Below are 22,530 nucleotides of genomic sequence, written 5' to 3' on the forward strand. Positions count from 1 at the left end.
CATGTATGCTCTCCTGACACAAAGAAGATTACGCTGGCTCGGACATGTCACCCGCATGCCAGAATCCCGAAAGATATGTTATATGCTGAGCTTGTGGAAGGAGTCAGATCCAAGGGCCGCCCAAGACTAACATATAGAGATGTCTGCAAGCGAGACATGAGAGCCACAGGCATCAGCGAAAGTATGTGGGAAAACATAGCCAAAGACCGGAGTGCATGGAGACACTGTGCGTGCTGGGACAACCCTTTCTGAGAAAAAAAGAATTGAAGCGGCCTTAATCAAGAGGGAAAAAAAGAAAGCTGCCCTGTCCGCTAGCCCTAAATCAGAGGCATACACATGTACGAATTGTGGCAAAGTCTGCCGTTCTAGAATTGGCTTGATTAGCCACATCAGATTCTGCCCCGTCTCAAGATTAAACCAAAACCAGTGACTCATTTGGGCGCATCCATTGCCTTTCGAGACAAAAGGAGCCATATATGTATATATATATATATATATATATATATATATATATATATGATGGTGGATACAAAACAAATTTCCAAATACATATATGTCCTTTGATGGTAGAAACAATTAAAAAGCTGTCATAGAGACAATACAAAGCTCCCTCCAAATTAACTTTTTATATGATGGTGGAGAGAGTACAATGATTTCTCAAAAACATGTTTGTTACGTGCTGTTGTAGACATTACAAAGCTCTCTTAAATTTCAAGTCTAATATATAATGGTGGAGTTCATATAAAGCTCTATACAAATACACATATACCATATAATAGTGGAAAAAAATACAAAACTCCCTCCAAATAAATGTATGTTACATGATGTTGGAAGCAAAAAAAAATCTCCCCAAATTCACTCATGTTCTATTATGGTGGAGACAGTACAATGATTTCTCAAAATACATATTAAGGTTACTCAGTAAGAACCTGGACCTTGTAGAGAAAGTTAGTTTGAACTTGGACCTTGTAGAGAAAGTAAGTTAGAACCTGGACCTTGTAGAGAAAGTTATTTTAAACTTGGACCTTGTAGAGAAAGTAATTTAGAACTTGGACCTTGTAGAGAAAGTAATTTAGAACTTGGACCTTGTAGAGAAAGTAATTTTGAACTTGAACCTTGTAGAGAAAGTAATTTAGAACTTGGACCTTATAGAGAAAGTTAGTTTGAACTTGGACCTTGTAGAGAAAGTTAGTTTGAACTTGGACATTGTAGAGAAAGTAATTTAGAACTTGGACCTTGTGGAGAAAGTAATTTAGAACTTGGACCTTGTGGAGAAAGTTAGTTTGAACTTGGACCTTGTAGAAAAAGTAATTTAGAACTTGGACCTTGTAGAGAAAGTTAGTTAGAACTTGTACCTTGTAGAAAAAGTAATTTAGAACTTAGACCTTGTAGAGAAAATTAGTTAGAACTTATAGCTTAAAGAATGTTTTAGTTAGAACTTGAAGCTAGAAGAGAGAATTAGTTACAAATTTTAGCTTGTAGAACGAATAGTAGAAAGTTTGTAAAAGTTGGAGTTGTAGAGAAAATAGAGTTGAAGTTGTGTAGTAGACGTTTTGTATAATAAATATACTGAAAGTGCTACAAGGTAAAATTGACCTTACAAAGAATCATCAACAGTAAAAATAACATAGCATTACCATTATTGAAAACGCCGTACCACTGGCTGTTCCAGAGAATGAATATTAGTTCGTTTTTAACATAATAATGATAAAAATAATAACAATAATATAATAGTAATAATAATAATAATAATCTTTATTATCTGTGTGCAAATTTTATTTATTATTGTGAATTACAAATTACAGAACATAAGCCGAGCAAACAAATTTTACAATAGCAAATAAAATATACTTTGTAACACAAGTTTCTCTTCAAGATCACATGATTACAAACTATGATTAGAGCCCATTTAACTAGGTCAATAAGCTCAAAGGGTCAGGCGTTGACAACGTGCATTAACTCTTTCTCTCCTAATCGACGATACCATCGTTGATTTGACCTCATGAAATTAAATTCATGTTTAATTTTATGAACTTTACTTTCCGTTATATAAAAAGTAGCTTGCATTTCCCTTTAATTCTAGACCAAATAAAACATTTTATGATAACAAATCTTATCTTATCTTATATAATACAGACGTTACTTCAAAAAAGAAGGACAAACGACAAAACTATTGAAGCCAAATCTTAACAAGGGAGTGAAATAGTAATGAGCAAAATGAAGAATTCTGTCGAAACGTGGAAAAATAATTACGGAGAGAAAGAGTTAACAAAAGATATTATAAGCCTATTCAATAAATTAAAGTTAAAATAATACAAAAATAGATAGTAAGTTGTATTTTAATTGATGACTGAAAGATATCTCCATTTAACAGCGTCTTATTTCTTGACCAATTATATACTCTAATATTTAGGAAGCGAATTTAAATATTTTAAGACTACTAAAAAAAGAACTATTTAAAATATAGGATGGTTTTAATTACTTTAAAAGAGTCTGTTCATCTTCAGGAATCTCACACAAATACCTTAACACATCAGTGTAATAGCAAGGTAAATCATTATATCGCCAGTTATAACTTTTTTCCAAGCACATACAATTATAATCGGCTGTATTTTGAGGCTCCCCCTTTCCCCAAGGTAGAAACTTTGAATCTTTTTTGGTGAAAACGTGGGTCCAGATTCCATCATTTTCTGGGTCCATTAGTCCGTTGTAGACGCATGAAAAAGTCGAATCATTCGCTGAAACTGATTTAATAAAATTAACAATAAAAGTGTATTCGTCAGTAGTGTCGATCTCTACTAGATAACCGCCATAAAATGCACAAGTCGCTTGGGCTTTGTTAATGTCATTAGATGCTTGCTTTCTAGACATATAATATCTTTTACCTTGAAATACATTCGAAGCAATGAAAAATGAATTTTTGGATAATTGTTTTTCCGCATTAAGTTTGTTAACTGATTTCTGTAGAACTTCGTTTAGAGATGCGTATTTCTGTTTCACTTCTTTCAGAGAATTTGAAGTTTCATAGGTCTCTTTCCTGAGGTGTAGAAGCTCATCAACAAGGCTTCTGATGTCTGGTTCATCCGTCTCAACACTGGCGTAAGCTGCGGCAGAAATCTTGTTAAAGCTGGTACTTATACCTCGAGCCTCACATTTGTACTTGCTGGCATCTCGGTAGCTGGGATTCGGCCAGGTGAGACTAACGTACGATGCTCCGTTGAACCCTATTGAGCCTTTGGGGTTTTTGCTGGTTTTTGATGTGTTATTACTTTCGTTGTAATTGAGAATAATAAGCTCTTCGATCGTGTCGTTGTCTGCGGAAGTCACACGGGATAGAACAAGAGAGTTAATTTTCAGCATCTGTGGGACTTTGTTGTCGGTGATGGAACAGTTGACCACTAAGTTGTTAGTCAGTCCAGGCTGAATTCTACTGGGCTGAACGTCGATAACTAGTGCTTTTGGATAAAAGAAATAAACACAATTCAATAAATAAATAAATACATCTAATATATAAAGTAGAATGTAAGGAGTATGCATGTAAGTATGTATGTATGTCCCTCATAGAAATCAAAACCGATAGACCGATCTTGATAAAACTTGACATACATATTCCTTAGGTCTTGGCGGAGACTGTAGTGTATGTTTAAAGTCCCTCTCACAACCGGAGGGTCCCCAAAATAAAATAAAATACCTAAAATTATTCAGTGTAAAGAGCAAAACTTTTTACCAAATCGGGTAAACCCGTTTTTTTCAGTACTTTATACTTGGTAATACTTGATATGAATATTTCAGTGGATCTGGTAAACCCATTTTCACACGTTTATAAACAAAAAATGTGAAAAGAACAATGGCCATGTTTGACATACATTTAAATTTCCTAATACCTATACTAGTATATATATATATATATATATATAAAGTTTCCCTTTCAGACCTTAAGATCTATAGGGCAGATGATGTTAAGGTCATCCGTTTCTTAGGCCAACGGTTAAAGAGCAGAATGTTATGTGGCTAGCACAATGACCAACCGCGTTAACTTTCCACAACTTAAGTCATGTACTTATTAGGTTAACTCAGGGATGCCCCAAAAATCCCGGAATTCAAAATTCCGCCGGTCTTCACTAAGATTCGCCCCCCCCCCTTTTTTTTTTATTCGTAAATCGTAAGCAAAAAATTTAAGCACTTAGAAACAGCACCTCATGTATACATGTACATACATTACTACCTATAAAATGCTTTCACAGTAAAACCTGCTTTCCAAAATAGAAGAAGGGGCAAAGGGGAGTAACTGATACTTAAACCAGCAAGATTCGTGTCGAAAGGGTCCGTTAGTTTTGGTTATCTGCCCCTAAAAAAAAAAGTTTAAACTCTGAATTCAAACCCCTTATTCCCTGTATTTAGACCCAAAACATGGGACTTATACCTTGAGGGCAAATGTAAAGCTGGCGACTTTAAGGCACAAAGTCCTTTATGTTGTCATAGAGCTCTCAAACTTTATCGGTGTTACTATTTGCTGATGATGATATAGTTATTTATATTAAGGCGCGGTGGCTACACAGTAATTACGAAACGGGGGGTCCCGTAAATATCCTGTATACAGTATTTCAAGATACAATATTACATAGAACTATTTTTCTTCTAAATCGTTTAATATTTTTTTTTAAAAAAAGCTTTACAAGTGAAAAACTATACGTTTAAACACAAGATATGAATATTCTTATGTTTGATGGCTTTACAGTGTGCTAATTGGTGACTTAAATTTCTTCACCTTTATGTACAAACCTTCCAATACAGACGATAATTATTCAGTTTAACCCTTTGATAAAATGTATAGTGACATATAAACAAATAAATGTCGTCTATAAATATGAAAGTTCAAGTTTTTCAAAGCAAATAACTAACAATTCCCAGTTTAAATGGCTTATAATAATTAACATAATAATATTAATGCAAGGTAATATTGTAGTTTGCTGGTGAATTATTACAATACTTTCAATCTTTAAAAGTCTACTGTCTTATGCAAAAATAAAAAAACAACTTTATTTAGAACTAACAGATCACAAAAGCAACTCTTCCGATTGGTTGCCCTTATCAACTTTACCATATTCGCAATTACACAAATATTCCAAAAATGACTTTGGGTATACACACTTCCATAAGAATGGCTCGCTTAATAGTATAAGATTTATTCTTGTCTATTATATAAACCTAATTGGTTTATTCTCTGTATACCTTTGTAACTCTAACAGACCCCAGAAAGTTCCTTGTGATATAGGATGGAATTTCTTTGTTTGGGTTCATGAGAGGAAAAAATGTTACAAAAAAAAATGAATTTTATTAACTCATCAATTTTTAAAAAATAATTTTGTTTGGAAAAGTTTATTTCAGGCAAAATGTTTCAACATTATTATAAAATGACATTATCACCATCTTCTGAAACTTTTGCTTCAGTCTACTCCACGGTCATACTGGAAATTTAGGAATATATGTGTTTAGATCTAATGTCCTCATTAGAATTTGTTTGATATTATCTTTTGTATTATTATTAATGCAAAATACTATGGTAACTGTTTTTAGATAAAATTTATTCAAAAATGGCGCGAAAGAGACATGTAGGCCAAAAAAAGAGGTGAAAGACTCAGAAAGAGGCAAGAAAAAGAGGCCTCAGGCCCAAGGATTCATATGATGAAAAAGCTATAAACAAATAGCACAAAAACTGAGGTTTCCTAAAAATAAAATATTCAATAAAATTATACAATATGCAAACCTACCAGCTTGAGTTACTGTCAGTAGTTGGCAAAGTACGAACAATAAATAGGCCGTCATTTTTGTGAAAGAATAATGAATACTTTAAATCTTTTGCGATTTGCCGTTTATGTCTTTGAAAATAAATTTACATTTCTTTGCATTGCTCCAGTACAAACCAGTTATATAGTCGATTTAGTCACATGACCACCTAGAACAGCTAAGTGTTACTCACCAGAATGTTTTGCACTTAAGATTAGCAAGCTTTAAGGAAATGTCTTAATGCAAACACGGATATGTTGAATAACAACAAAACTACTAAAAAACACTTCACATGAAGGACATTCAAGTTGAGCCATGGCGCTATCGTAGACTGGTGTCTACAACTATCCATCTCTGTGCAATAAGGTCGGGGTTTCTCAAACCTTGACATGCAACTTTCAGTACATTATATCTGGAGTCGAAATTTAGGTAATTATTATTCACAAAAAATACGTTTTAAAACAATTTTTTTTTGGACGAACATTTCGAGTGGGCAGAACCTTCTGTGCAAAGGATTGATACGGTTCTCGAAGCATTTTCTGCTAGACATTTGACAGTGGATTATATCGTTAAGAAATATACTAGCCTGCTGGACACACATAGAAAAAAAAAATTAAAGTATGAAAAACAATAAAACATAAAATAAATATTTTTTTAAAAAGCTAAAAAGAAGGGTTATTGTATCGGGATCTTTGGGCGCTCCTGAGTTCATTCACCTTTAATCGGTACCTGGCATTAGTTGGGTAAAGTTATAGCGGTTGGTCGTTGTGCTGGCCACATGACCCCCTCGGTATAAGTAGGCTACAGAAAAGGAGATGACATTTACATCATCTGCACTATTGACCAAAAGGACTGAAAGGCGGAATTTGCTTGTACTGTAATTGTATCAGTTAGTTGGAATCAGTCGAATAGTTAAATTTGGAATAGATCTAGATTAACTCTTTCGCTCCGTAAGTATTTTGCATCATTCGACGGATCAATTCCTTTTGCTCATTTGTAGTTCACTTCACTGTTATGATTATACTTCTAGAGCTTTCTAATTAAAAAAAAATATTCATTTAGGTATATAATTAAACGCTTTATTTTATGTTTATTAAAAATTAATGTTTATAAAACGAAAATATAATTTAATGTGGTAAAATCAACGAGTCAAAAAATATTTAAAAAAATGAGTTTTGGTGTTTTCGGTAACACATATTCGATCTCCTTGACGCAGGTAAGGTCAAACAACTGAAGACAAGACCTACACCGAGCGCTGGTCTTTGGCGTCATGCATCTAGCGATCTTCTTCTTCCAACTGGTCAGTAACTGGCCGATCCCTCCCCACACTTCTGTACACATTTCACTCTGTGCATATTCTCTTACGGTGGCGCGGTGGCTGAGCGGTAAAGAGCTAGGCTACCGAACTGGGGGTCCCGGGTTCGAATCCTGGTGAAGACTGGGATTTAAAATTTCGTCATGTTTGGGCACCTCTAAGTCCACCCAATTCTAATAGGTACCTGACATTAGTTGGGGAAATTAAAGGCAGTTTGGTCGTTGTGCTGGCCACATGACACCTGGTTAATCAGATAACTTTTAAACAATCTGCGCCAGCTCTAAAAGTAGAACTGTACTTATATACTCATTCCTCCAACACTTCCCGCCTCTCTCACGGGCAAGATGATAATCTGTTTTTATCACTCCTCTTGACATCCATAGGTGCGGGGTTCTCTTTAATTGCAAGAGCTCAAAGTCTTGCCCCCCCCCCCACACACACTTTTCAATCTCTTCGACCAACATCTTTATAAGTACAAGTAGTTTTGCGACATTAACTTATCATTTGTCCAGCACGCTGACAGACTGGCACATTTTTTCGGCTTTTCATTCTATTATATTTTTTAACTGAAAACGAGGTAGTGGTCTATTTAGGCGAGGAAAAGCGAGATTTGGCATGAAGGATATCTCTCTGTTTTTTTGTAAGGTTTAGTGCAGACCTCTCTAGTAAGTATTGGGGATGTGAACTTAAAATGTCCTTAGCCCACTGCAACCTATGCTGTCCCAGTGTCCCCTCACTTTTATAGGTCCGCGCTAATTATAAATGTAAATTATAAATTAAAACATTGTAACTTATATATAAATAACAGGGTTTCCGCATCCTCCTGATTTTCCAGGGTCTTCTAGAAATCTCCTGAAATTATTAAAATCTCCTCTGAAAACTCTACTGAAACATACATAAAATTGTTATTTTGGAGTGCCATAAACAAAAAATAGGCATTGTGAGCTTTCATTTAATAACAGTTTATTGCAAAGACGAAAGTATATTCTAATACAAAATCCTTATTTTGACATTATGCTTATTCCTACTTCGACAATGCCCCACGCAATCTATTTCGCAAAGGGCCCAGAAATTGTTAGGACCGGCCCTGAAAATGAACGTAGAAGTCTTCAACACACAGAGGCTGTAAACAACGACCTTGTAGTAACTCAACTAAGCCAGCACAGCAGTCAAATGAGAAAGCTTTACGTGGATGGGACATTTAGAATATTCCCTTCTATATTCTCACAGATCTACATTATTATGGCAGAAAGAAGTTTGGTGCTGCCTGTTTTATATGCATTACAGCATGTCCTATATGCATTACGGCATGTCCTATATACACTACTGTCTGTCCTATATATACTACTGCCTGTCCTATATGCACTACTGTCTGTCCTATAGACATTACGGCATGTTCTATATGCACTATGGTCTGTCCTATATGCACTACTGTCTGTCCCATATGCACTACTGTCTGTCCTATATGCACTTCTGTCTGTCCTATATGCATTACGGCATGTCATATATGCATTACGGCATGTCCTATATGCATTATGGCATGTCCAATATGCATTACGGCATGTCCTATATGCACTACTGTCTGTCCTATATGCATTACGGCATGTCCTATATACACTACTGCCTGTCCTATATGCACTACTGTCTGTCCTATATAAACTACTGTCTGTCCTATATGCACTACTGTTTGTCCTATATGCATTACGGCATGTCCTATATGCACTACTGTCTGTCCTACATGCATTACGACATGTCCTATATGCACTACTGTCCGTCCTATATGCACTACTGCCTGTCCTATATGCACTACTGCCTGTCCTATATGCATTACGACATGTCCTATATGCACTACTGTCTGTCCTATATGCACTACTGCCTGTCCTATATGCATTACGGCATGTCCTATAAACACTACTTTCTGTCCTATATACACTACTGTCTGTCCTATATATACTACTGTCTGTCCTATATGCACTACTGCCTGTCCTATATGCATTACGGCATGTCCTATATGCACTACTGTCTGTCCTATACGCACTACTGTCTGTCCTATATGCACTACTGCCTGTCATATATAAACTACTGTCTGTCCTATATGCATTACGGCATGTCCTATATGCACTACTATCTGTCCTATATGCACTACTGTCTGTCCTACATGCACTACTGCCTGTCCTATTTAAACTACTGTCTGTCCTATATGCACTACTGTCTGTCCTATATGCACTACTGCAAAACAAAGAAGGAGAAACATATGGACACTTGTTTGAAGAAGTGAAAGAGTTCTGGCCAGATCTGAACCCTTCATCTCTTTCTATGGACATTGAGTAAGCTGAAATCGGAGCTCTTCAGTCAACATATCCGTTAATGACAGACTGCTGGCTGCTTGTTTCTATTAAGAAAACGCGAAAGAAATATGCAGATGAAAATTTTCTTGTATTTTATTTTGCTAAATATTAGCTTATTTGTAATATATAGCTGGGTATGCCATACATTAACTGGCGGCTTAACCAGTAAGCTTTGGGCAGGAGGGGCTCGTTAGCCATGGCTGGCTACCCACCTAGGAGAAGGAAAACTCTGAATTCTAACCTCTGTTGCCTTGCAGCTATATCTAATCATTGGAAAGGCTTCGGGAGAGTCAACCCTGTTGGAGCTGGCGACCCTAAGGCAGTTTGCAGCACCCAGCGCTACACTCTAGCGGAACTTGCGACGCTGACCCCAAACTGTATCGACACTGCCGTTCCTTTGGATACATCAGCTGCGTGGAGAGGAGGGAACTGATGTGTGGGCGTGACATCGTTCCTACCACAGCTAATACTCAGGCATTCATCTCAATCCCATGAGATGATCCATAGTCGCTTCATGACTGAAGGAGGCCATAGATAGAATAAAATAAACAAAATTTTATGTAAATATAATAATCGCATCAATTTTTTTTCTTATCATTGTTTCACTTTGTTTTTTATTATAATCTAGTGCGGTACCTGAAAAATTATTTTTTTAACATAAAAATAAGCCTATTAATAAACACACAAACACAAGCCAAAATGTTTATTCAAGAAAATGATGTGAAATACAGACACAGTTACATGCAGTGAATGAGAAGTCATATTGATATAATTCTAAGGCTTGTCTTCGAGATCCAAGATTAATGAGAAATGCCGTATTACCCGTTGCAGCCCCAGCTGTGACCTACATATTTTGCCACACCCAGTGCAAGCATAACCCTTGTCCTCAGGTGGTCGATTAAGATTTTCTTTTCACCGTCTGCGTCTGTCCACAGCAGCGGATTTTCTTGTGGTCTCAAATGTGTATTCCGCGGCCTTTGTGAGTGACCTCCAGCTGTCTCGTTCTAAAGCCGTATTCATATAGTTCATATAAAATAACATTGTTAGCAGACATTTGAAATCGAATGGACAAAAACTACTATTATATTTCGCTTAAAAATGTATAATAAACATTGGTGGTTTTTTTTTTACTGTATTGGGCTACAATATACAAAGTATACAGTTTACATCCCCACCCCTTTTCTCACGGTAAAAAGTCTTAAAAACTTAGAATACTTCATGCAAGCATACTTTGTACTATTTATGGTTTCCTCGTCTTTTGTAATAATGTTAGTGATTTAACTATTTTAATCAAGAAAACTTAAATGACAAAAATAATGGACAAATATCTCTTTAACTGAACTTGAAAAATACGACTTAATACAAACATACATACTGTAATAACTGAAGGGAGGCTACTCAACGAAGACAAAGACGTTTATTTACACTGAGACATGACAAACACAAAGGGGCATCTGCCTTGGGTACAGCATCTCCATATTGGCTCTCTACTTGGGCGGAAATCGTTAGTCTACTAATGTCAACATCCGACTTGTTTGGTCACAGATAGTGCGCACCTTCTTTCTGCACTATCTTGGATGGCGGTGCGCATGGCAAAGTCATAACAATACAAAACGTAGATATATGTCAGTCTTTTAAAAGATTTATTCCAAATTTAATTTCATGATTGATCCAAACTAACTGATACAACTAAGCATAATATAGGCTTTTTTGAAAGGTATTTTTTATGTTTTTTTTTTTGTTTTTGTTTCGATGCTTTGACCAAAGGTTTGCAAATCCCATTGATCTTAGACAGAATACTACATTACTTTCAAGAAAAACATTAAGACCTATTTGTTTGAAACTTTTTTTTAGATTAATTTGTCATTTAGCTGTCGTGTTTATGCTTATTATGTAATCATAACGCCTTGAGCCTACGTTATGTGTGTGTGTTACGTGCGCAGCACTGTGCGAATGTGGAATGGTGCGCATGCGTATTGAAAGAGGAACATGGAAAGAGAAAGACCCGCAAAACGGAGTCATGTAATTGACATGTTATTGTTTATAAATCAAGATTAAAGTCTTCATAATCTATCATAGATGAGTCTGTTGGTGTTTGATTAAGAGTCTCATCTGCTCGTAACAGTTTGTTAACTGCGTTCTATATATTAAATTACTATTATTTAAAAAAATTAAGAGAAAAATGCTTTCAAAAAATCATGCAAGTAATTTGTTATTATAATCAATGGTAAAAGTTACTCTTCAGGAACTTCACATAAATACCTTAAACTATCAGAATAATAGCATGGTAAATCATTGTAACGCCAATTATAGCTTTTTTCCAAGCACAGGCAATTAAAGTAACTATTTCTATTTGGCTCTCCTGTTCCCCAGGGTAGATACGAAGAGGTATTTTTACTATTCATGTAGGTCCATACTCCATCCAGTTCTGGATCCATTATTCCGCTGTAGACACAAGAAAAAGACGAGTCACTCGCTGAAATTGGTTTTATGAAATTAACAATATAGTTAAATTCATCATTGTGGTCAATTTCAGCCAGGTATCCCCCATACAAAGCACAAGTTGCTTGGGCAATGTTAATTTCAACGGATGCCTGTCTTCTTGACAAGTAATACCTTCGGCCTTTATACTGATTTGAAGAATAAAATAACGATTTCATTGAGAGCTGTTTTTGAGCGATAAGCTTGTTCACTGATTTGTCCGAAGCATCATTTTGAGGTCTGCATCTTTCTTGCACTTCTTTAAGAGCATTTACAGTTTGGTAAGATTCTTTTCTGAGATGAAAAAGCTCATCAACAAGACCTTTAATGTCTGGCACGTCAGTCTCAACGCTTAAGTAAGCTGCGGCAGAAATTCTGTTAAAGTTGTGGCTCAACCCTCGGGCTTCACACTTGTATCTGTTGGCGTCACGGTAGCTGGGATTGGGCCAGGACAGACTTATGTGAGAAGCATCGTTGAATCCTACGGAGCCTTCAGGAACTTTGCTGGTTTTTAATGAACTATTGTTTTCGTTGTAATTGAGAACGATCAGTTCTTCCAACGTGTCATTGTCTGAGGAGATGACACGGGAGAGTACTAGGGAATGAATTTTCAGCATCTGTGGGACTTTGTTGTCAGTGATGGAGCAGTTGACCACCAAGTTATTTGTCAGTCCAGGTTGAATTCTGCTAGGCTGGACTTCAATGACCAGAGCTTTGGATAAAAGATTATAACATAAAATTAATACGAAACTATCAATGATTAGTATCTAAGGAAGATAAAAAGGAAGACTGCATTATAATAACTTTGGTTTTGATGCAGATAGGGCTGATTGTGTTTGTGTTGTCAGCCGCCGACATAAATTACACAGGCTATCGCTAGACGAGCGGTCAGTCATGGCGAGTGGCTACTGACAACCGTGACGAGTGATGACGCGGTTACGTTTCAGCAAAGATCGGTGTTGTAAATAATACTCAGGCCAGTCAAGTCGGATATAGTCAAGTGACCACCTAGAAAAGGCGGAGCTTGGGGAGGGAGGAGGGGGAGAATTTGAAATACCTCCAGAACACACTTGAGGGGACCTCCAAATGAGCGTTTGAATATTTTTTTTTTTTTTACATTAAATACTAAATCTTTCGCCATTGTCTCATGTCACGATGTCAAAATGCAAGGGCCCTCAAAGAGGTCAAGCCCCCCCCCCCGCCCCGGCCCCACATATAATGGCAAATTCTTAGCTAAGCCACTGCCACCCAGAAGGGTCGAGTGATGTTCCGTAAGGTTCTAGAAGGCCTTCCGGGATGCTGTACAAGAGAGGAGGAGTCACAGTCAAGACGATACTCAGAGGTGGGACAGTGGAAAGTTTATACACGGCGAAGCATTTGTATAGTGACTGCAACATGTTGACAATAGTACAGTATTTATTAGACATAAAGATGTTATATTCCTTGACTTTCTTTGAGTTGATAGTGTCGTTCTGTGCAGTTTGCAGAGAGCCTGGATAGTGGGAGTAGTTACAATAGTAACTATTAAAAAGATAAAAAGAACGACCATATATTGTTTGTGATTATTTGACGTTCTTAGTGTTTTTTTCTTCTTCTACTTTGTTCTCATTTTACATGTTGAAGGGTTCAGATAATTAATCCTATAACTGAGAAGTGCAGTGGTTTCAAGATCAGGCGGTTCTCAGCATAGTTTTTCTTTTATAGGAGGAATTGGGGCCAGAGTCTTGTTATTATTATTATTATTATAGCTTTGATATAGGGCGCTACTTTCATGCTTATAGCATGCTCAGAGCGCTTTTGGTCCAATCTCATTTGTGGACCAGTGGGGGGGGGTGGTATCTAGGAGTTGGTTTTCCGTGCCGCCTTTAGGCGCTCAGTAAACACAACTCTGCCCGAGTGGGGTGTCGAACCTCGAGCCCCCTTCTAGGCCTCTCGACCACGCTTTCCATCAGGCCTCTTGATAAAATATGCAGCTTTGAAGGACATGGTCAGCATTCTCTGTTGATGCTCCACAAGGGAAGGTTTCGCTCTTTCCAAACTTTTAGCTTCCGGAACATATGTTGTCTCATTCTGTTGTGTCTGAGTCGAAAAATTATGCGTTGGTCATGTCGAGATAGTTTATAATAGGCGTCCTTTTTCTTGTAATTGGGATGTGAGCTAGTCCTATTCTCATTGATTCTACACTCTATTATTGTCATCATTTCTTCTGGGTAGAGAGGGATTTTACATTTGTTTGTTCATTATCCAGTCTTTGGTCAGTATGTCTGCTTTTTCATTGCCTTCTAATTCAATGTGTGCTGGGATCCAGAAAGGTTTCCTTGCTGTTGATGTTATGGTTTACAAGAGCTGTTCTGATTAGCTTTATGTGACTCAGTGTATTAATATAGACAACTTTAAAGCTAGATATTTCCTAAAATCAGTAAACATCTGTTGGGAAGAAGCCGCATACGTCGACGAGTTGTCATCTCTGTGGAGACTGGTGCCGCTCTATGCGCTCACACTGAAGATGATTTTCAGCTCCAAAGATCCCGAAATTAAAAATACCACTCAACACCAGGATTCAAACCCGGGAAACCCCGGTTTGGAAGCCAAGCGCTTTACTTCTTTGCCACCGCGCCTAATCCCTTTAATGCATAGCCATGTAAACAACAAATTTGCCTCCGTTAATTGTGAAAACATATGCCAATACCAGCAAGGTTTGCCTAAGCATTGAAAAACTGCATTGTTTTTTTAAGAGCTCAGACTTAAAAAAAACTAATCAGGTTTAAAAAATAGCTGATAAGGTACAGCTAATGTATTGCCTCCACCAGGAGTGTTTCACGTTTTCCAGAACTATAATCTGTATGTTTTTCTCAGTCAATTCTATTGAGTTAAACAGCTTACTGATTTGTTTCAATTTAAAAATTGATATGCACAATATAAGCCCTGTCTTCTAGTCTGAAAATTATTGAGAAAGTAAGTATTTTCCATGGCTTCGAAGCCCCAGATGCGACCTACATATTTTGCCACACACAGCACAGACATGACTATTGTCCGCTGGCGGTCGATTTTGATTTTCGTTTCGCCATCGACGTCTGTACTCGGCTGCGGATTTTCTTTTGGTCTCAAATGTGTATCCCGTGACCTTTGTAGTTGACTTAAAGCTGTCTCGTTCCCAGTCCCCTGCAGCCAGGTGCTCACTACTATGCCAGTTAATGCGAATGTCGCCTGTCCTGTGCTGGTCTTAAAAAAAAAAAGAGAATTTCCGTGGGGCACCTCTGTTGCGGCCGACCACTTTTCAGCTCACCAAAATGGATTATGTTTGGCATGCTTTCTTCCCCATACGGTATACGTGCCCGTTCGAGCGTAACCGTTGGACCATAAGAAGTCCCTCGATACTGTCCATGCCGGCGATCGCAAGGACATCGCTGTTTGTAGTGTGGTCTTGCAACCGTATGTCCTTATTTCATCCCACCCAACATAATTTTTCGCCAATAAATATAAGCGTGTAGCAATATCGACCAGTGTCTTATATTTATGAAAAAAAAAATACTTACCAGCATGTGTTGATACTAAAATTTGGCAAATGATGAATAATAAATTGATCGTCATTTTTTTTTTGACAATAAAATTGAGATCGTTAGTTAATTAACGGAGCTCAAATTGAGTGAATGCTATTAAATGTACATATTTATATAGTCCTATTAATCACGTGATCATCGTTGCGGTACGCTGCAAAGTGAATGCTACTTCAACATTTCCATGAAAACAACCAAGTCTGGCCAAAATGAAGGAACTAGATAGATCCTTTTTTTTTTTCAGAAATTAGTTTTAGATCTGTAATGAGATACAGGAAGGTGAGTGGCAGATGTTAAAATGTGTTTGACCTAAGAGACAAAAAAAAACAACAACCCTTCATTTAAGTACTATTGAGTTGAGCGTCATTGTAACTTAGGAAATGGTAATTAATTTTTTTTTTTTAAATAATAAGTGAAGTTTATTAGGTCATGCGTCTATTAAAACCTAAGTGCTGGGTCAATTTATATCTGACCCTTTGAAACAAATATGTTATGTATTCCTTTAGACCAAATATGTTATGTATTCCTTTGAACCACATATGTTATGCATTTCTTTTAACCATATATGTTATGTATTCCTTTGAACCACACATATGTTATGTATTCCTTTGAACCACATATGTTATGTATTTCTTTTAACCATATATGTTATGTATTCCTTTGAACCACACATATGTTATGTATTCCTTTTAACCACATATGTTATGTATTCCTTTGAACCACATATGTTATGTATTCCTTTTGAACTACATATGTTATATATTCCTCCTTTGAACCACATGTATTTCATTGAACAACACATGTTATGTATTCCTTTGAACCACATATGTTATGTATTTCTTTTAACCACATATGTTATGTATTCCTTTGAACCAAAAATGTGTTATGTATTCCTTTGAACCACATATGTTATGTATTTCTTTTAACCACACATGTTATGTATTCCTTTGAACCACATATGTTATGTATTCCTTTGTATCACATATGTTATGTATTCCTTTGTATCACATATGTTATGTATTTCTTTGAACCACATATGTTATGTATTCCTTTGAACCACACATGTTATGTATTCCTTTGAACCACACATGCTATGTATTTCTTTAAACCACATATGTTATGTATTCCTTTGAACCACACATGTTATGTATTTCTTTGAACCACATGTGTTATGTATTCCTTTGAACAACATATGTTATATATTCCTTTGAACCACACATGTTATGTATTCCTTTGAACCACATATGTTATGTATTCCTTCGAACCACATATGTTATGTATTATTTTGAACCACACATGTTATGTATTCCTTCGAACCACATATGTTACGTATTCCTTCGAACCACATATGTTATGTATTTCTTTTAACCACATATGTTATGTATTCCTTCGAACCACATATGTTATGTATTCCTTTGCACCACATGTGTTATGTATTCCTTTGCACCACATGTGTTATGTATTCCTTCGAACCACATATGTTATGTATTCCTTCGAACCACATATGTTATGTATTCCTTTGAACCACATATGTTATGTATTCCTTCGAACCACATATGTTATGTATTCCTTTGAACCACATATGTTATGTATTCCTTCGAACCACATATGTTATGTATTATATGTTTTTGGAAGAAATGTCGAGTAAATAGTGTCATTACCGTAATCCTATTTATAATGAAAATTGTAAAGATAGTCATCATCAATATACCCTTAATTATAACATCATTAAAATGTCAATCAAATATCATTATCATTTTCGTCTTATTAGTATTTTTAACTTTCATCAATATCATCATTAGCATTATCATTATAATTATCCTCCATCTTAGAATGAGCATCAACAATAGCCATCTGGATGGGGCAGTAAATGTTATGCGCCCAAAACACATGTATAATTCTTCACGACCACAAGCTGTAATCATTTGTGTATCAACAGACAGATGGGACATCACCAACCTCTCAAAGTCCAGTCATCAAAAGATAATTTACATCATGTGGTCTAGACTGGATTATACCAGCTCCCTAAAGAGAAGTGTTGTCACTAGCGTTTCATTCGTTAACTGAGGGTGGTTTCGGAGGCGCCCAATTTGATGATAGCAATGGTACTTTGGTAAATACATTAGTAAGTAATAATATCAAGTATTCTCATTACCAGCATAATGATAACGTAACAACGGTCAGGAAGTGACGACATACTTCTCTGTACACAAAATTAATTAAAACAAGGTTACAAAGACAGTTTGTGTTAAAACACAAACTCACAATCGGCCCCCGAGGTGGTCCACCAAGGCAGGTACAAAGGCAGGCGTCAATCAATTTTTTTTTGTAAAGAATATCAGAGTGAAATTGTAAGGCAAATGACAGAGTAGAATGGAGAAAGAAGGTTGACAGATCTTGTGTGGTGCCTCGACGGTCCAGCAGATCAAGGGATAGGAGAAAGTGAATGTGAAGTTAGATGTGAACCTGGCCTAACTGATGCCAATTAATGATTATCTAATTGATCTAATTATTTTGTAAAGGGTCAATATCTTATTCAAAGCCCAGGAGGAATAAAAACATTTCATTAAAAAAAAATTCCTTTATTTAAGTGACTACTATTATGTTATGGTGAGCAGTATACGCGATAGTATAAAAAAATACTTATTAATTGTTGTTTTAAATTATGTTCCACTTATAAAATATAAATAGATTTTTTTTTCTATAGAAAAAAAGTATTTTTTTTTTTTTGTAAATGTAACAGTTAGTATGATAGCGCCTAATTAACTTGGCAATACATTTGTAAGAAAAATAATTTTTCACTAAAAAATCATAAACCGTTTGCATATATGTGTTGTAAATATGGTAAGTAGTAATCTCCCTTAGTAAAAAGCCTCCCATGTATGTTACTATTAATAGTGAATAGTTGTAAAAATGATATATATTTATGAAAAAACTAATTGCATAGTTGATTTTTAAAATTAAAGTTTTCGCTTTCAGAAAAGAAAAAGTAGCCGTTGCATTAGAACTTTAAATAGCCTAAAATATCACGCTGTCGGATTTTTTAACACCTTTTCTAGTTTACGAGATCTAAACGGGACTAACGAACGGACGGACGGACAGACAGACCACACAAAACTAATAGCGTCTATTCCCCTTTCGGGGCCGCTAAAAAAATCAATACAAAAAGGTTTAGTATTAAACAATCTGTATTATAACAACCAGTATTTAAAAATCCAGCATTAAAACATACAATAATATAAAATCCAGCGATAAAAGATAAAACAAGGTAACAAAGACAGTTTGTGTGGAAACATAAACTCAAAATCGGCCTTCGAAGTGGTCCACCCAGGCAGGTATCAATATTTTCAGAAAGAATATCAGAATTAAATTCTATCAAAGGCAAATGACAGAATGAAGAAAGAAGGTTGACAGATCTTCTGTGTAGTAGACCAAAGGATAGGTGAAAGAGAATGTAAAGTGAACTGCGAACCTGGTCCTAACTAATGTCTTAAAATGAATATCTAATTGATCTAATTGATTTGTAAAGGGTGTTTCTCTTATTCAAATCCTTAAAAAAAAAATTCCTTTGGTTGCCGTGCAACTGTAAAGCATTGCAGTTCTCGCGATAATATGAAAAATTACTTTTTGAATTGTTGTTTTTAATTATGTCCAACTTATATGCATACTAAAAAGATTTTTTTCTCTTAAGAAAAAGTAAACATTATTTTTTGTTAAATGTAATAATTAGTAATACAGAACTTACATAACGTAGCAATACAGATGTAAAAAAAAATAATATTTTAAGCAAAAAGTCTAAAACCATTTGCATAAATGTGTTAAAAATATGGTAAGTAGTATTCTCCCCTACCAAAGACCCCTCATCTTATGATACTATTAATAGTGAATAGTTGTAAGAGTGGTGTATTTATATGGAAAAAACTGCTTGCATAAGTGATTAAAAAAATTAGGTTTATTTAAATTGATACCTGACAGCTTGGCCTGTCCAAACTGACCGCAGAATCGACCACTTAATGAGGTTGTGACTTAACATCGCATGAGGTTTGCGAACATGTCCAACGATAGAATGAACTACGCATACGAGGATGTGCAATGACATGGAGGCCAATAATAATAATAATATTTATAGCTTTTATATAGCGCAAACAGGGACGACCTCGTATAAGTGTCACACCTTCACTGATAACTTCAGAGCAGTGGACACCAGGTGGGAAGCAGCGTCAGACATTGCCAGCGACAGAACTTTATAGAGACAGCTTGCCGCCCAAAGCGCAAAATGTCTCGAGAGGATATACGTGTAAAAATGTCTAAAGTTGTCATCGACATTGAATACGTGTGCACAGTTTAAACTTAATTCAAGAATAGGAAGAGAAAAAAAAAAACACCATTAATAAAATCACTAAACTTAGAGACCATTCAAGACAGAAGAATAAAAAGTAGATATAATACATAAAACACTAAACCATGACTTACTAATAGAAAACAAACAAACTAATGAAGTACTCAAAAAGACACTAAGATAGAGGCCTATGTCTTATTCCATACGCTAGAACAAATTCGTACACTAGAGATTGCATTGGGTTGCCTGACTCAGCCAGGAAAACAAGCGATTCAGCAGAGTTTAAGTCATTCATTTTCAAGCATGACTAGATTGACGCATGAAATGCGTAGGACGTAATTATCTTCTTTTTTTTTTTTTTTTTTTTTTTTTGAAGTAACGTCTGTAATATATAAGATAAGATAAGACAGACGGAATGAGTTAAAATAAGCTTTGTATCATTTATAATTATAATTTTAAAATGTTTAAAATAAACAAGGTATAATGGATACTGGAAACTGGATATTTAGATATTGTTTTTTGATACTGGATGTTTAAGATAATAAGCACATTTCAAATTATAACAAATGCTACAGGTGACACAAACAGATGAATATAAGATGATAATCAGAAAATATAAACGGTAATTTAATTGTAAGGTTGGCTGATCGTTGGGATCGGGAGCCACATGCTATTATTTTTAAACTTAGTTAAACAGAATGACATTATTATAGTATGATAAGCGATTGGTGTAGTGTGACTATATTAACATGGTCTGCACATTTATATAATTTAGCCATAATATAGTAAAGATTTTATAGCATTATTTTAGCGGTACGTGACGTTTTGGCGCCGCCGTTTTGGCCCCGCCGTTTTGGCGACGGGACGTTTTGGCGCGAGCCGTTTTGGCGACGGGACGTTTTGGCGCGAGATATCATTTAACGATAATTTAATAAGCACGTAGTTTTTTTTAATGAACCCTTGAATTCCAGCGACTTAGGCAGAAAACCATGGTGTCTATGTATACTTAACTTAAAGTATTTTGAGAAACATGGTACATGTATTATATTTTTACTTATTATTAGCAAGTGTTTGGTATGTATAGCTGGAGATACCATACAGTCATTAAATATACCAATGTTAATGTAAACAAATAATTGCATCAATTTTTTCTCTATCATCGTTTCATTTTGTTTTTAATTTTAAAGTAATATCTTAAAAAACTTTTTTGAAAATAAATATGTGCCTCTTAATAAACACACATACACAATCCAAAATGTTTATTAAAGAAAATGATGTGAAAAACAAACACACATTTACATTTAGTTCGTGAAAAATATGTCTTAACACAAACACTCGTGCAAAACATAGATATGAATAACTCTTTTAAAAGAAATAATACAATAAACGTACATAATATATTTCGCGCCAAAACGTCCCGTCGCCAAAACGGCTCGCGCCAAAACGTCCTTCGCGCCAAAACGGCGGGGCCAAAACGGCGGCGCCAAAACGGCAGCGCCAAAACGTCCTGCTTCGTTATTTTAGGGTAATTTAATTGCTAAACAATCTTTCTTAAACATATATAATCAATTGTAGGTTTCATTTTTAGCGGCCCCCGTAAGGGGAAAAGCCGCTATTAGGTTTGTGCAAAGTGTCCGTCTGTCACAGTCACATTTCGAAAACTATATATTGTTCCTCTTGATAACTGTCTCGTATTGATGAAGGCTTTTTTTTAGTCTAACTAGGCCGTGTGACGCAGTGGATTTTTTTCCTTTGACATCATATGGAATAAATTCTTCAAATGAAATGCCAAAACAACTCGGTATAGTAATGTTTATTAAACCTCGTAATATGACACGTATTTTAAAAAGACATAATAGCTAGATTTAGATCTAGATATAGATTGTTTTACACTAGAGCTAAATTTTTTACACTAGTGCTAGATTATTTAAACTAGATTTAGGCTTATATTCTAATTAAAATCATTGTATTTCGGATGTTCCTTCAGGGTTGAAGTCCAAACTTCCCGCAGGACGACGGGGAATGGAAGCGGGCATGGTTTGAACCTGGAACCATCTTGTCCGGGCCTCTTGGTAAAGAAAAAAGTTTTGAAAGACTTGGTCAGCATTATATGGTGACACTTCACATGGGCAGATTTTACAGGTTCTAATTTTGAGCCTCCGGTACATAAGTTGTCCGGTCCTGAGTGGAAAGATTAAACGTTAATCTTGTCGGGATAGCTTATAATAGGAAGGTCTGAATTAAATAATTTTCTCAACATCTTCAACATGAAGTTTCAATGCACAGAAACACAAGGGCTGAATATTTATAACCCCCAAACAAATTACGATCTAACCTAGCCCTAACACTTTTATCTTGGGAAGCGCGGTGGCTGAGTGGTTAAGAACTTGGTTTCCGAACCTGAGGTCCTGGGTTCGAATCTTGGTGAAGATTGTGATTTTGAATTTCGGGATTTTTAGTGCTCCCCTGAGTCAACCCAACGCTTTAATGGGTACTTAACTTTAAGTTGAGGAAAGTAAAATCGGTTGGTCGATGTGCTGGCCACATGACACTTTTTTTTATTTTATACTTTCATCTTAATACTCGCACCTAATAATCTATGACAATGTTTGCACACATAGGCCTTAAAATCGTATTATGTATGAGTTTCATATAACTTATACAAATATGCCTAACAATCTTACCACACAACTTTTGTTAAAG

The 22,530-nt window shown here is 35.8% G+C and overlaps 2 protein-coding genes across 3 annotated transcripts; both read right to left on the reverse strand.

The window, feature by feature from the left end:
• Positions 1–1,734: 1,734 nt before the first annotated feature.
• LOC106065543 (uncharacterized) lies at positions 1,735–6,125 on the reverse strand. 2 transcript variants are annotated; one of them, XM_056028274.1, is made up of 2 exons: positions 5,981–6,125; positions 1,735–3,455 (listed from the first exon to the last, which is right to left on the reverse strand). In XM_056028274.1, the coding sequence occupies exon 2, from the start codon at positions 3,358–3,360 to the stop codon at positions 2,479–2,481; it is 882 nt and encodes a 293-aa protein (XP_055884249.1). In that variant the 5' UTR covers positions 3,361–3,455; positions 5,981–6,125; the 3' UTR covers positions 1,735–2,478. The 2 variants fall into 2 exon arrangements, with proteins under 2 accessions (XP_055884249.1, XP_055884248.1); XM_056028273.1 differs by lacking the exon at positions 5,981–6,125 and adding an exon at positions 5,772–5,972.
• Positions 6,126–10,138: 4,013 nt separating this feature from the next.
• On the reverse strand, positions 10,139–15,611 carry LOC106053751 (uncharacterized). The gene is made up of 2 exons (XM_013209362.2): positions 15,468–15,611; positions 10,139–12,643 (listed from the first exon to the last, which is right to left on the reverse strand). The coding sequence occupies exons 1-2, from the start codon at positions 15,520–15,522 to the stop codon at positions 11,685–11,687; spliced, it is 1,014 nt and encodes a 337-aa protein (XP_013064816.2). The 5' UTR covers positions 15,523–15,611; the 3' UTR covers positions 10,139–11,684.
• Between the last annotated feature and the right edge of the window lie 6,919 nt (positions 15,612–22,530).

This window comes from Biomphalaria glabrata, chromosome 5 (assembly GCF_947242115.1).
Source record: "Biomphalaria glabrata chromosome 5, xgBioGlab47.1, whole genome shotgun sequence".
Lineage (NCBI taxonomy): Eukaryota > Metazoa > Mollusca > Gastropoda > Planorbidae > Biomphalaria > Biomphalaria glabrata.

What these genes read in the sequence shown, in the direction of transcription:
- LOC106065543 (XM_056028273.1), bottom strand. Translation starts at nt 5,826, where the DNA reads ATGACGGCCTATTTATTGTTCGTACTTTGCCAACTACTGACAGTAACT. An exon ending in ACTGACAGTAACTCAAGCTG is followed by an intron (nt 3,456 to 5,771) that starts GTAGGTTTGCAT and finishes TTTATCCAAAAG; the next exon opens with CACTAGTTATCGACGTTCAG.
- LOC106053751 (XM_013209362.2), bottom strand. Translation starts at nt 15,522, where the DNA reads ATGACGATCAATTTATTATTCATCATTTGCCAAATTTTAGTATCAACA. An exon ending in TTTAGTATCAACACATGCTG is followed by an intron (nt 12,644 to 15,467) that starts GTAAGTATTTTT and finishes TTTTATCCAAAG; the next exon opens with CTCTGGTCATTGAAGTCCAG.